At 52.2% G+C, this 15,462-nt stretch overlaps 1 protein-coding gene across 1 annotated transcript in view; it reads right to left on the reverse strand.

Moving 5' to 3' along the window:
* Nucleotides 1–15,462, reverse strand: part of Ppargc1b (PPARG coactivator 1 beta) — a 106,236-nt gene that overhangs the window by 7,448 nt on the left and 83,326 nt on the right. Inside the window, exons 3-8 of the mRNA XM_090331241.1 lie at nt 12,411–12,623; nt 9,243–9,365; nt 5,437–6,571; nt 3,915–3,951; nt 3,398–3,459; nt 1,322–2,126 (exon numbers count right to left, since the gene is read on the reverse strand). Of these exons, the coding sequence (XP_090187367.1) occupies nt 1,322–2,126; nt 3,398–3,459; nt 3,915–3,951; nt 5,437–6,571; nt 9,243–9,365; nt 12,411–12,623 (2,375 nt within the window). The remainder of the gene's footprint in view (nt 1–1,321; nt 2,127–3,397; nt 3,460–3,914; nt 3,952–5,436; nt 6,572–9,242; nt 9,366–12,410; nt 12,624–15,462) is intronic.

Here is a 15,462-nt window from a genome sequence, read left to right on the forward strand (position 1 = left end):
GTGGTAGAGCACTAGCCTTGAGTAAAAGAAGCTTAGGGACAGTGATCAGGCTCTAGGATAAGGACAGAAAGAAAGAAAGAAAGAAAGAAAGAAAGAAAGAAAGAAAGAAAGAAAGGGGGGCTAGGAATGTGACTGGCATGCACAAAGCCCTGGATTCCATTCCTCAGCACCACATAAACAGAAAAACTGGACATGGTGCTGTGGCTCGAGTAGTGGAGTATAGCCTTAAACAAAAAGAAGCTCAGGGACAGTGCCCAGGCCCTGAGTTCCACCCCAGATTGGCACGTGCACGTGCATGTGCACACACACACGCACACACGTATACACACATACACACAGAGATAAAGGGGGAATGTCTGGGCTGGGGAGGTCTCCGCTCTGTAGGAATGCAGGCCCACTCAAAGCTTGGGTTGAGTGGGAGGAAGAGGGTGGGAGCTCCAGCTTGGAGGCTGTTGGGAGCTCCAACAGCAAGAGAATGGTGGTAGTGTTCTGAGCACATTTTCACACAGGACATTGTCTTGTGTAGCGATGGGGTAGTTGAACCCAGTTAAGTAAGGCTAAAACGGAACCCTGACTGCACGGGAGAACCACAGGCAGTGCTGCCTGCTGGGAAAGGAGACTGGGACAGGCTGTGACTGCAGCTCCCTGCTTGTTAAGAAAAAGGGCTTGCTGGAAACACTGCAGGGAAGTCACTTTGAAGAGAGATGCCTGAGGGCTTCCTCAGCCCCTGAACCTGCTGCAATGCAGAGTGCAATGGAGAGAGGAGCCTTCGCCCTCAGGAGTTCATCACACCGTTAAGAGGCTTTGGTCAAGAGGTGTGGATACAAAGCTGAATTTTCCTAAGAAAATCTGGTCTCAGATATGGAACTCCACTTTCCTCTGCTGTAGAATCAGAGACATTCAAGGTAGTCCTGGCCCAAACCTCTCCACCATTCCCAAGCACTCTGAACTCAAGAGCACCATCTAGTGGCCATCCAGAAGATGGGAGCCTGAGCTCACCCACCCTTCCCCAGGATGAGACCACTTTCTGTTCTGATCTGAGAGAAGCAACTATGCCTCTAAAACTCGCCAAGCCTCTGGGGCCTTCTGCCTGGCTACCCAGCTGCCTCTGGGCTGGCTCTCTGGTCGTTCAGTGCACAAAGATGGGGAAAGTGAACAGGGCTGAGAGTCCCAGCTCACTGCCCAGCTACCCGCAGGACCAAGACATGGGGCAAAAGCCTGCTCAGGGCCTTAACCCTGGGATTTTCACTACATGGATTGGAGTTTTCAGGGTGGTGGGTGCTCAGCTGTCCCTGCCTCTCCCAAGGCCATTCACCCGTACCTGCCATTCCTTCGGGTGGCTGGTGACCAAGAGCGGCAGGATGAGGAGCCGGAGCTAGAGCGGCTGCGGGAACAGGGCTTCCGGCTGGCTTTGCTGGGTGGGCTCTGGTAGGGGCAGTGGTCAGAGCAAGGAGGGCTGACCCCTGAGTCCTCTTCCTCCTCCTCTTCCTCACCCTCCTCCTCTTCCTCTTCCAGGAGGAAGCTGCTCTCACCACTGCTGCTGCTGCTGTCATCAAAGACCGTGTCATAGTCAGGGCTCTTGCAGGAGGCCGGGTCCTCGTCGTCCAGGGCTGTCTCCAGCAGGCCAAAGTGCTTGGTGAGGCTGGCCCGGATCTCGTGGTCTCTCAGCTGCATGCTGTCCTTGGGTGGGGGGCCAGGGTCGCAGCTCCGGTCTTCCTCCTTCCCAGGAGCTGGTGGCTCAGCCCTCGGGGCGTGGCCCTGTGGGGGCCAATTCTCCAGATGGGCCCTCGAGGGCTCCCAGGATCTCAGCACCTTCCTCTGCAGGGCGCCCTCTGGCCTGAGCACCTGGCAGTAGTCGTGGTCTCCAAAGGAGCAGGAGAAGGGGCGCTTCTGGCCAGCCTGGGAGATGGGCTGGGCCGGGGCATGCCGCAGGTGAGACAGGAGTTCACTGCGCTCAGGGTGTCTCTTGGGCAGCTTGTGGGCAGCGGCTGGGGAGGCCGTGAGCTGGAGAGCTGCAGTGGAGGAGGGACTGGGGACTACATCCTGGCCAGCGCTGTGCTTGATGTCTGGCTTGAAGGGGTCCTCCTCTGTGGGCTTGTATGGAGGTGTGGTGGGTGGGGTGAGGCCTGCCCAGGTAAGAGGAGAATCTTGTGAGGGAGAAGCGTCCATGAGGGATACTAAGACTTAGCATTTAGGGTTACAAACAAGTGGCTGGGGGCTACTGCTCCTGCCACTACTGATGCATAGCAGGCATCACGAATGGATTGCCACACTATCGCTTGAGCCTGGCCATATCTTGGGAATCCTCCAGTTCTTTGGAGCTGGCACATGATACACATTTACCATCGCTTCTGTGGCTTGCTAATGGCAGCTAATGCATCCAAGCCATCAGAGACATCTCCTGCTCTACCTCCACATCATGCAGAGCTCAGCTTCTGGTGTTGCCCAGCAATGACGAGGTAAAACCACCCATCTAGATTTGACCACCACAGTGTTTTGGTTTTTCTTTTCCTGTCCTGGGGCTTGAACTCAGGGTCTAGGTACTGTCCCTGGATGCTTTTGCTCAAGGTTAGCACTCTACCACCTGAGCCACACAGCTGCACTTCTGACATTTTAGTGGTTAATTGGAGATCAGAGTCTCACAGATTTTCCTGCCTGGAATGGCTCTGAACCATGATCCTGAGATCAAAGCTTCCTCAGTATGTAGGATCGCAGGTGTGAATCACGGATACCTGGCTTCATCAGTGTTTTCAATGCTCCTGCATCTGCCCTTGGCTACCATCTCCCCCGTGCAACTCTCCCACAGCAACTTGTTAACGCCCATCTCTTCCAGCTCCGGTTCTGAAAGCCTCTAGGATGTAGAGCAGATACTGGTGCATGTGACCCTCAGGGCTGCTTTTCCTGATCCCTCACCCCAGGACCACGTGGCAAGTGACATGGGTGTCTTCTGTACTTCCATTCCCCACCCTTCACCTGTGCTGACTCTGCTGCCCAATATCTGATCACCCTTCAAGCCCAGCTTGTATAATCCCTGCAGAAGGGGATTATACAGCGCCCCCCCCCCCGTTTCTGTCTAGCCCTGACTCTCTTGTGCTCCCAGAATCCTTGGCTCATTCTGTGGAACAGGGGCACACTAAACAGTGCTCACTTAGAAGTCAGCTCTGAGGGCTGTCGGATTGTCTCCCCACAAGCCTATGGGTCTCTCTCGGAAAGAACTGCCAACTCTGATATCATCTCCTGTGATGCTTCACAGGAGGCCTGACCCTCCTGTGCACCTCAGTGCCCAGGGTGCCTGTGGCACTTGCAATGCCTGGGGAGCTGCTCAGTGTAGGGAATCCCCAGCCAGAAACCTCGTCAGCTCTCCAGGAGCACCCCACAACCTGAACCCCAGGCTTACCTGCTGTGCCACAGAGCTCCACGGTCAACGTCTGCTCAAAGTTCTTCTTGCCAAGAGGGTCGCTGGTGGGGGCAGGAAGGACAGAAAGACATAGAGGCCGGTCAGCAGCTTCCACCTCCTTGAGCATTCGAGGAGACACACTGTACCATGAGGGGCCCTGGTTCTGCTGTAGTGGAAAGGGGGCCTAGAGAGAATAAGCTAGTGGAAACCCCATCCTAGCTCTTAAAGGAGTTTGTGCTGCACAGGTTTTAAGAGACACAGGTGACATTTTCTAGGGGACAGACAGTAGGTAAGTGCTAGAAGCCTGGATATTTTATAGATGGAATCACAGGGGCCCCGAGTGGGCAAGGAACTTGCCTCCAGTTCCCCTTCACTGGGCCTGCTTTTAAAGACGAGCTCCCTGATATGGGAAGCCCGAACAGGGCCAAGTTCAGAGGCTGATGATTTCCCTTCCCAGCACACATCCAACAGGACAGTCCACAAAACAATGGATTCTAAATATATTCTAAAGATCTACCTTTGTGACAATGCCAGCATGAGGCACCTGGGAGAGTCTGAAAAGAAGACAAAAAAAAAAGAACAATAAGATTTCCCAACATGGCACGGTGAATAGGTGTCCCCTCTCTGGAAGAGACCTCTAACTTCTAGGGGTGCTAAGCACAGCTATCCTTTGGGTAGGTGACACAAAAGCATTCACTATTCTTAGGGCTACGCAGGAAAAGCTCAAGTTCATCTCCTGGCCTGAGTATGTGGGTACACCTTGTACTGTCTGTTATTTGAAAGGAAGAGGTAGGAGAATCACAGTCTAAGGCCAACTCAGTCAAAAGTACCACATCCTAACTAAAACACAAGCTACATAAACGGGGCTAAGCGTGGGTCAAATGGACTCTGAGTTCAAGAATGAAAAGAAACAGAAAAGGAATCTCTATTCCAAGGCCTCAACTTGCAGATCTCCTGATTTGTAGAGAGAGGTGGGCAGGAGTGCCACCCCTTGTGGACAATGGATGTAGCACAGAGGCAAAGAGCTCTGTGTGAGTGCATGCGCCGTGTGCCAGTCCTGGAGCTTGTTTTTTTTTTTTTTTTGCCTGAGGCTAGCACTCTATCCCTTGACCCAGAACTTCATTTCCAGCTTTTTGGTGGTTAACTGGAGATAAAAGACTCATGAACCTTCTTGGCTTTGAACCACTATCTTCAGATCACGGCCTCGTGAGTAGACAGGATTACAGGCATGAGCTACCGATGCTGAGTGGGATCCCTCTATTTTAGGTTCCCTGTCATGGCCAGGATGACAGGCCACCACACCCAGATTCTTCCACTGTAACTGCGTAGGACTTTTCTGTCCCAGCAAACCTGGAACTGAGATCCTCCAGATCTCAGCCTCCAACATAGCTGGGATGACAGTCATGTAGCCCCATGCCCAGTTATTGGTTGAGAAGGGGACTTGAGTATATAGCCAGGCTGGCCTTGAACCACAACCCTTCGGCCTAAGTAGCTAAGATTACAGGGGTGAACCAGCTGCACTAACTTGTTCTTTTTATTTTTGTTTCTTGGACTTGAACTCAATATCTGGCTCCTTCATTCATTAACTAGCATACTACCACCTGAGTAAGGCCTTCAACCCCTATTCTTGTTTTTTTTTTTTTTTTTGTAACCTGAATTGGCCTTGAATTTCAGATCCTCCTACCTCAGCCTCCTGGGTTCTGGGACTATAGGTGAGCATTACCACTCTGGCTTTGTTTACATTCTGATCACCTGTCTCTTCTGAAATAAGTCCCATGGAGGCAGGTCTCCTGTCCCTGGTTCATCACGCCTCCCTCACACCCGATGAGCAACTGAAATGCACAGGTGTTTCCTAGATGATGTGTGAGTCCCCAGATCCGTTATACAGAGGGATGTGAGAAGCCAGAGATGAACAGGAACTTAGCCAGCCTTGCCCAACATTTGGGACTGGGGACTTGAACACAGTGCTCCAGGCATCCAGTACAGCAGGGCATGCTACCCCCCACCCTTCCCTCTCATAGACCACAGGCTCTGACTACCTCTGGAAGGGAGCGGTGGGCAGCCGGGGTCCTCATCTGGATCCCCACACCCACTTTCACAGGGGCTCTCCAGGGTGGGGATCGGTGGCCCCCGGAGGCCCTGCCGGTCTTGGCCACTGTCCTCTGAGGGGCTTCCTAGGTCCTCCTCTGTGGTGTAAGTCTCAGGAGCCTGGCACAGATTGGGCAGAGCTTCTCGGGGCTCTGAAGGGACCAGCAACTCGTCAGTGAATGCCAGCCAGGGGCCCAGCTCAGGGTTCAGTCTTCGTGATCGCCGCACAGGGCAAACAGAACTCTCCAGTTTCCTCCCTAGCTTGGTCCATGGCAGGCCTCGGCCCAGCCTCTTCCTGCCCCACTCTTCTTCTTCCTCTTCTTTTTCTTCCTCCTCCTCCTCCTCCTCCTCATCTTCATCTTCCTCATCTTCGTCTTCTTCCTCCTGCTTCCTGGCAGACTGGCTCATATCACCTTTCACCGCTAGCCTCAGTGGGCGCAGGCTGGGTCTGGGCCCCGTGCTCTCTGGCGAAGCAGCAATCCTCACCTCTTCTACAGGGGATGGGTGGGCCGGGGAGGCCTGGTTGGCTTTGGAGGCCCTGGGCCTCGGTCGGGGTGTGAGGGAGGCATAGACAGGCGTGGCCAGACGGTAGGGTTTGCTGACGTCACAGGACACATCCTGGGACAGAAGTTCCCTCAAGATGGAGAACTCGGCCCAGGAGGCTTTGGAGGGGTGCCGAGGGCGAGGGGGGACCTGCCTGGAGGGGCTGCTGCAGGGCTGGGCCACTGGCTCCGGGGCCTGTAGGGGCATCTTCCTTTGGGGCAGGCAGTAGGTGTGCATGTATCGGATGAGCTGCACCACTGCCCGCACGTCCTCCTGGGAACTCTGAGCACTGTGTGGTGCTGCCAAGTCCTGGGGAGAGGCTGTAGCAGGCCTGGGAACGGAGCAGTCCTCCCCCGGATCCTCATCTTCCTTGGCGAGGAGCTGGGGACTCAGGCGTGATGGTAGCAGCTGCAGGCCTGTGCCCGGAGTGCAGGCTTTGGCCTGGGGGCAGGCTGGCACAGAAGTAAGGTGCTTATGCAGTTCTGTACAATTCCGGCTTTGGCACCGTGGCGTGGGGCCCTTCTTGTCCTGGGTGCTGTCCCCCTAGAGGAGAAAAGGGACAACAGTGAGCAGGAGGGACAGGCGGCCCCTCCCTCTGCTACTGGCCGGTCTAATGTGTCTCACCTGAGCACCAGCTTGCCGTTCATTTTGCCTAGCCTTTAGCAAAGAGCCTGCCGCCTGGCCAGCTTCTCCATGAGCAACACAGAAAACAAAACCAAAACAACAACAACAAAACGTGGCTCCTAACGGGACTTCAGGGCAGAACAAGGCCAATGGCTGATCTGAGTGCTCCTGCAGTGTCAGGACCACCATATGCCTGCATTGACTGGGGCTGGATATGGGCAGGGGTCCCCTAAACAGGGCCTTTGGGGATCCTTCTGAGATAGTGGATGTGTGCCAGAACTGGACTGTGGTTATGGTGGCGTGCTTATCGGTTTACTAAAATCACAGACTGATTGCTGGTATTTTAGGGATTTTGTTTGTTTTTGTTTTTGCAGGGAATAGTCCTGGGGTTTGAACTTAGGATCTAATGCTTGCTAAGCAGGTATTCTTCCCCTTGATCTATACCCTAGCCCTACTTTGCTCTAGTTAGTTTTCATCTGAGTTCTCCAGTTTGGGCCTGAGATTGGCTTTGGACTAGAATCCTCCTACTTATACCTCCCACAGAGCTGGGTTTGCAGGCACATGTCACTACATGTGAGATGGAGTCTCATTAACTTTCTGCCTGGCCTGGCCTGGCCTGGTAAAGAAATCAACCTCTTGATTTCTGCCCACCAAGTAGCTGGAATGACAGACATGAACTACCATGCCTGACCCCTCAGAACCATACTCCTAAAGCAGGTAGTAGCTGGCCAGGTGTGGTGGTGTGCATGGATATGGTCCCAACACTCAGGAGAAGAAGGCCAGGGGTCTGATCAGGAGTTCAAAACACAGGGTCACCCTGGACAACACAGAAGGAGAGAAGAAGAAGAAGGAGGAGGAGGAGGAGGAGGAGGAGGAGGAAGAGAAGGAGGAGAAGGAGAAGGAGAAGGAGAAGGAGAAGGAGAAGGAGAAGGAGAAGAAGAAGAAGAAGAAGAAGAAGAAGAAGAAGAAGAAGAAGAGGAAGGAGGGGAGGGGGACGGAGGAGGGGGGAGGGGGAGGGGGAGGGGGAGGAGAAGGAGGAGCTTTTGTATTTCTCCCTACTGTACTTTCATTATACCAAGCTAAAGCTTCAGGAGGAAAAAAAAAAAAAAAAAAAAACCTTAAAAAAAGAAAAGAAATTAAGGAAAAGAAAAAAGGGAAAAGATATCTTTTTGATACATATAAATGGCATTCCGAGTTGTTAGTAAAAGAGGAAAGTTCAGTAGCTTCCCAGTGCCAGCAGAACGAAAGGCAGCTGCTTGGGAAGGTGTCTGAAGTGTATGGCCGCCTGGCACCTGCCAGCTGGCACATCTGTCCCCACTGGGTCAGGCCATCCACAAGATTACCCTTTCTGCTGCTTTTTTATATTGTTTAGTGCCAGTACTTGGGCTTGAACTCAGGGTCTCTTGTTTTTGTTAGGCTTTTTCACTCAAGGCTGGCACTCTACCACTTGAGCCACACTTCCAACTTTTTTTTCTGGTTAAATGCGGATAAGTCTCACAGACTTTTCTGTCCAGGCTGGTTTTGAACTGGGCTCTTCATACCTCAGTGTGAGCCACCACCAGTGTCCAACTTTGCTGGGGTTTTCTAACAATGGCTGACTGTTGTTTCACTTTTCTAGGGAATCGCTAGACTCCCAAAGGGGAAAAAAAAATCGTTCTGGTTTCCAGAGGAGCTTGGCCATTGGGTTGGGTAGAAAAAGAGACAAGGGGGAAAGGGGTAGGGGGATGGGGAGGGGGAAATTCATTTGTTTCAGTCAGCCAAGACCAATAGGGAGGAAACACAGAGACAGTCCACCCACCAGGGGAGCCTGGCCTGGGAGACCTCCCCTGGGGCCCTGTGTGGCTATGCCCTGGGAGGGAGCAGGGCGGATGGGAAATCTGCTGGTGTTGGGCTTAGAAGACTGACCTCAACCCTGGATGTTGCAGAATTATAAAGTGCCCCATGGCTCGCCAGAAAAGACACTTCCAAACCGCCAGACTTGATTTATGTGGCCTCCACAACCTGCAGGGATCCTGTTCCTGTCGTCAACTGCCCCTTCCATGACAACACCATTTCCATCCCCCAGCAGTCCACACTTTTAACCAGGGGCAACATCTAACGCGTCCCTGCTTTCCACCTGATTGCCCAAAGCAGCAACACATAAGTCTGGAACTCTCTCCACTGTCCCCCACCCCCAACTCTGGGCCTGGGCGCTGTCCCTGAGCTCTTCAGCTCAAGGCTAGCACTCCATCACTTTGAGTCACAGGGCCACTTCCAGTTTTCTGGTGATTCATTGCAGATAAAAGTCTCAGGGACTTTTGTGCACAGGCTGGCTTTAAATCGTGATCTTCAGATCTCAGCCTCCCGAGTAGCTAGGATTATAGGCGTGAGCCACTAGTACCTGGCCAGAACTCTTTTGAGAACCTTAAATGAGGCAGGATCTGATGAGGTACAGCTCAGGACATAGGCTCTGTGGAGGCTGTGGGAGGAGCAGGGGGAGATACTGGAGTGGGTTGTGGATTAAACACATTCCCCTTGGCCAAAGGTGACAGCTGTGTCCCCCGAAGGCCACCAGGAAGCCTAGGGCACACCTAGACATGAGCAGAAATACCTTGACACAGGGCCGCTGGCTTCTGGGCCTGAGGCTGGCTTGGCGCCAGGCAGTCCCCTCCATCTGGGAGTCAAAGACTGGAGTCGAGGAGGAGGAAGAGGCGGCCAAGAGGAGCTTCTGCAGCTGGAAAAAGCAGAGGAGGAGAAGCTGGAGCCAAGCACAGTGAGCAGCATGGCCAGCTGACAACATCTGGACAAGGACCTGGGACCGTGAGGAAGCCAAGTGATGGCCTAGAAATGATGCTACTCATATCTCAAGCACAGAAAGCAAATTATCTAACAACGCAAACACATACAATTATCCCACTTACAAGTAAGCCCTTTTCAGAGTAGAAAACCCAGCATAAGCCAGGCTCGGGTGGCTCACATCTCAAATCCTAGCTACTCAGGAGGCTGAGATCTGAGGATTGTGGTTCCAAGCCATCCTGGGCAGAACAGTTCTCGAGATTCTTACCTCCACTAAACTACTCAGAAAAAGGCAAAAGTGGCACTGTGGCTCAAATGCTAGAGCACTAGCCTTGGGCTAAAGAAGCTCAGGCACAGTACCCAGGCCTGAGTTCAAGCCCCAGGATTGGTATTAAAAAACAAAACCAAACAAAAAAAAATCAAGAACAAAAAACATAGCTGTGACTTTGAGAAACTGGTCCCAGGTAAGGCCAGCTCACTGTGCTGCTAGACCATTCCTGGGACACTCTGAATATACATGTAGTAGACACACACACACCCACACCCACACACACACACACACACACACACACACACACACACACACACACACACACACACACACACAGGTTAAGGCACCAAAATGATTCTCTGATATGGGATTACAGCTGATTTCCCCTTTGATAATTCATCTGACCTTTTAAAATGCTTATTTCTTGAATGAATAACACTCACAAATGTTCAATATGTGTGTGTTACCACAAATACCAAAAGGTCCCTTTCTTTCCCCAGAGGCAGCTGCCATGAGAGCTTTAATCACACCCAGACACGTGCCTGCTACTTCCAACCCTCCCAGGGGGGCTTTAACATCACCATTTTCTATAGAGAATATTGAGGTTCCCCGTGGCAAGTGCACAGCACCAGCAAGCTGAGAACAGAGGCGAAACACATCCCATGGTTCTACCATGGTGGAAGGGGAGACCCGGGGGAGAAGCACCAAGGCTGTTCTTAGCACATACTCTGCCACCCTCTGGGTACCTAGCAGGGAGTGCCAAGGTCCCAGGGGCTGGGGAAAAGGCCACAAACCACTCTACAAAAAACTGAACGGTCCTCACTACCTCACCTGACCCCAGTAAGTAAGTGTGAATTCTGAATTCTGATATTCATGGCAAGACCTAAGCCTGACTTCTCAAGACCTCTTTAGATCCGCCAGTATGCTGAGAGGCCAGACAGTGAGGCTGCTTCCCATCTAACTCAGGTCCTGAAAGGGAACGGCTCAGCTCAGGGAAGGAATCAGGCCTGTGGAGTGAAGAAGAGGCTTAGACTGGAAGGTAAGGTAAGTGACACCTTCAACCAGCAGATGTCGCAGTTTCCCTCTCCTAAGGTCTCGTCCCTCTGTGGCAGGCGCAGGCAGAAATGCACTAGGCATTCTTGTTATAACACTTAAGGCCGTGCCTTAGCCAGCATGTACTGAGCAGATCTACGTGCCACGTACTGTGCTAAAGTACTCCCCAGATACTCCCTGCTGTAAGCCTCCTAAAGCCTTTGACCAGCACCATCATCCAGCTGCCGTGGGTCATGAAGCTGAGTCAGCTAGAGGCCAAGGAGGGCCTGCACCTGAGTGACAGAGCTCCATTCAAACCCAGGTTGTTTGATTCCAGTCTGTAAGGAAGCAAGACCCCACCAGCAGAAACCACGATGTCAGGCAGCACATTGGGTGCTGGCACATAGTAGGTGCTTAGTGAATGTTTCCTATTACTTTGCAGATCTCAAAGGCAGTGGCAGAGAAGGCCAAAAGCCCAAGACCATGAGTCTCTAAACTTTATTGGCACCCTGACTTGCTGTATGTCTAGAGAAGAGGCCCTCTCAATTTTCCCAGCTTGATGACCCTCCTTCCCTCCTTCTCTCCCTCCTTCTCTCCTTGCTTCCTTCCTTCACACTGTGGCCTGAAATCAGGGACACATACTTATTAGTCTGGCTCTTTACTACTTGAGTCACATCTCCAACCCGCCAAGGGCCAGCTCCATCTCTCCATGACTGAAGACCCCTGCCCCCCCCCTCCGCCCCCAGCAGGCTGACAGGCTCTGGTTTCCCAGCTGAGTCTCAGATGCAAGGTGAGGAAGGAGCTCAGGGCTGGCTGCACACCCCCTCACACTACCTGGGCCTTCAGTAGCCTGTGCCAGTCAGATCCTTTGAAAGTCTAGTCAAAGTTGACATTATTCCTCCATGTGCACATTTCCACATGGTGCACACACTCAAACTAGGCATTTGACCTGCATCAGCCAGGATGGAAACCAGTTCATCCTCTCGGAAGGATAATCTAGAAGGATCTGAGTATGCTGACGAATGATGTCACCGGAGACTAAGAAATTCCATTTCTAGGAATTTGTTTACCTCTCTGGGGCAGAGACCTTTGTGGGCAGAGCTGGTGGCATTTGCTGATCAGTAGATTTAATCAAGATGAATGTCCATCCATGGGGATTGGATAATTATGTGACAATACTTTCTTCCCTGGGAACATTACACAGCCAATAAATAAGAAGGATGGACAGAACTCCATACCTTCTTCTGGAAGTTTCCAGAGTTTAGTGAGAAGGCAAGATGCAGAGTAGTCTATAACATAGACTTCTTTTGTATCAAAGAAAAAAAGAAGATGAAGAAAAAAATAGGTGAGGAGTAAGACCAATAACAAACAAGTAACCATAGCTACCTCTAAGACTGGAAAAAGCGATTGATAGAGGGCTTAGGTTTCCTTTTAACTGTCCCCATTTCTTGTTCAGATTCTTACTGCAGGTATGTAATCTTTGGGGGAATGTTTGGATGCAATTCCAAGGGTTTCACAAAGGACTAAGATCATTTTTACATTCCAATCTCTGTTGTTCTCTCTCTAGGCTGTCAATAGACCTCCCTCCCCCTCCCCAGCAGGGGCTAGAGCTCATAGCTCTGCACACATCACCCTACCACCAGATACCTGGCATCACCTCAGTTAGAAATAGGTGCTCACCAGTGACAGCTCATCAACCTCAGACACTGGAGCCAAGAGCCTCTCCATGGTAGGACTGGGGGGTGAAGACAAGGGGCCAGGGGAAGCAGAGGTGCAGGAAGGTGTGTCCTCTTCATCCAGGTCTGGGAAGGCAGCCAGCTCCACGTCATCTTCAGGGATGTCATCCAGGGTCTTAGTGAGTGCGGCCAGGAGGGCCTCATTCTCACTGTCGATCTGGCAGGAAGAGATAGAGGAGGGAGAGGGTGAGTCACTTCTGTGTCCAGAGACCAGCTTTGCCCACCCTGCTGAACCACAACCAGCCTCCTGCCAAACCCCACTTGCTGTGTCTCATCAGATCTGCTCCATCTTCCTGAGTTAGCAGCTGCTCAGTAAAATGTGCTACCAACTTTAAAAACCACAGACTTTTATGAGCAGGCAGCAGGTGGTAAATGCAAGGGCCCTGCCTTGGATTCCTGGTCTTGATCTGCCTGTAACCTGAAGTAGAAGACTGACCACCAAGGATACCTGTCTTCTCACCAGTGACACTTTTTTCTATCAGGGGAACAGTGTCTCATTGCAGGCTCAGTCCTTCAGGCCCTAGGGCACAGGTAAGGTGAAGACTGGCCAGCGTGAGGCTCAAACAGGGCAATGATAACCACAGGAATGATCAAATGGCTTTTGTTTTCCTTCAGAAACCCCAGGGAGAGAAACCCAGGTACTATGTTCAGGAGCTCAGCAGCTAGAGCTCAGGTGAACTTACAGAGCCCATACTTCCTTCCTTCACCTGTCATAGGGGACAAGAGGTAGACCCCATCCCCGCAGGGCTCTTGATAAGTAAGTGGATAAGTTACTATAGGAAGATGCTTAGGAAACTGGACAGCATAAAACAACAACTCATTACTATGGAACTGCGACCACATTTATGCTATAGTTCCAACAAGGTGGCAGTGGAGGCAATTACCTCCCATCCCGGCCCTTACCACGTGGTGCTGAGCTGGCTTTGTGCTGGGCAGTGGGGGATCCGGCACACTGAGACTCAACACCCCCACCTCCCGGAGCCTCCTCTCCAGGGGAGAGTACAGAGGAGTGTGAGAGCAGAAAGTGTCTATCAGAGAGTAAGGAAGGCTGGGGGAATGGCAAAGGATGCTGGGATGGTGAAGAAGAAGGTGGCCCTGTGGGAGACAGGCTCTGAGGAGGGTCAGTGTGCGCATGCCCAGCTCCCCCACCCACCCAGGTTGGAAGGCAAGAACAGAGGCTGGTGTTCCTGAGTCAGTGATCTTGGTTCCTGGCCTGTCCATGCAGAAGCACATGCCATCACATGACACCGCCCCGGCACGCTTTCCCATCTTTCCCAGGTCAGGCTATTTACCCTTCTTCAGGAAGTTTGTCTGAAATACACATCTCGTGATGACCTTTTGGCTGCACTAGATCTATTCCCAGCCTTGCAGCCAGAGCAGCAGCTAAGTAGCTCAGGGGCGGGGGAGGGGGGAGTCAGAGAGAGAACAAATGCCTTGTAATTTTTAGAACAGATCTAAGAATAAAAGTCAAGGGAAGATCTTGATTGAGTCTGCTCCAAGCCCTGAATCTGGGACCCCTCCTCCCCGCCCCTGGCACATTGTGACACACAGACTCTAGCCTTAGACCAAAATTTGGACTTTATTTGGCTATCCCCTCACTCACAAGTGTCCCCAAACCTCAGGCCAGATTCCCAATGCTGTCTCCAAAACAATGTGTCCAGCTGGCTGGGAAGTTAAGATCTGGAAACTCATCAGGAGTGAGGAGTGTACTTGAGGCTGACCATAGACAAGAAGACCCTGAGCAAGTCATTTCCCTCTTCTAAGCTGGTTCCTTTTCCTGTCCAATGGGAAGTCATGTTCCTGGGGTCTGTCCTGCAGGGGTCATGGCTGGACAGGCTCCATGCCTGGGGTGTGGGAAGTGGCAGAGGTGCTGCAGGGAGGAATGAAAGAAGCAGAAAATGTACAGTGGTGGATGAACAGTTCCATGTCTATAAGGAAGACATCCAGAAATGACATCACCAGTTTAGATTGGAGTTAAGAATTCTCTTGGGACAGCAGCAAATGGCCCAGAGATACCCCCCCCCCACACACACATGCAGGGTTATGACGTAACCAGGCATGGTATGCGTGCTCCCTTGGGACTGACTGTCACAGGTCCCTTCCGTACCAGCATCTTTCCTGACACAGGGTTCCAACGCCCAACCAAGCACAGCTCGTGCTCCTCAGAAAACCCACCAGCCATTCTTCCCTTGGGGGGCTGGGGAGGGTGGCTCAGCCCCGGGAAACTGGCCAGGGTTGCACAGGAAGCCCAGGGCTGAGAAGTGGCGGATGAGAAGAGGAACCTAGAAAGTCAATTCTGAAGGCCAGGCACTTAGCAGCTCACACATGTAATCCTTGCAACTCAGGGGGCTGAAATAAATACAAAAATGGCAGCCACCTGAAGAAGCAGCTCCTATGTGTGGGGAATTCAGTGACTAACAAAAGGTTTCCCCCTCCCTGGAACAGCCTGATGGGTAAGGCTGGGGCTGTGAGCTGGCTGGAACAAAGGCCTCTGGGCCACCCCACGGGCACCCTACGACAGCACATGGCAGGGAGCAGGCCACCCTTCCTCTTCCAGGGTCCATTAGCTCTCTCCCCCTGCTCAGCTTAGAAACAGAGTGCAAATTAATGGAGAGTTAATCCGCTGAGGAAGGTGTATTAATAGACGCAGCCCTACCCCCCAACCTTCCCGAGCAGATCACAAGAGGGAGGGAAAGGATCCTTCCAGAACCCAAGGCAAGTGCTTCGTCTAGAGACCCAGAGTCGCTTGCAGGAATGACAGCTCAGCATTCAGGCTGCACACAGCCTCCCCTGCCCAAGAGACTCCACTGAGGCTGGGAAACTCCAGAAGTTCAAATCTCTCACTTCTGGGGGAAGAAGGCCCGTGATCTCTAAGGGAAGGCTTACAATGTCTGCAAGGGTCCTCTGTCTCTCAACAGCTTGAGAGCCACTGGCCTTTCCTTCTTCCTTCCTCTCATGGGGAAACTGAGGCCTAACCCAAAGAAATCACCTGTTCC

This window comes from Megascapheus bottae, chromosome 4 (genome assembly GCF_031878675.1).
Source record: "Megascapheus bottae isolate mThoBot1 chromosome 4, mThoBot2.hap1, whole genome shotgun sequence".
NCBI classification, from domain to species: Eukaryota; Metazoa; Chordata; class Mammalia; order Rodentia; family Geomyidae; genus Megascapheus; species Megascapheus bottae.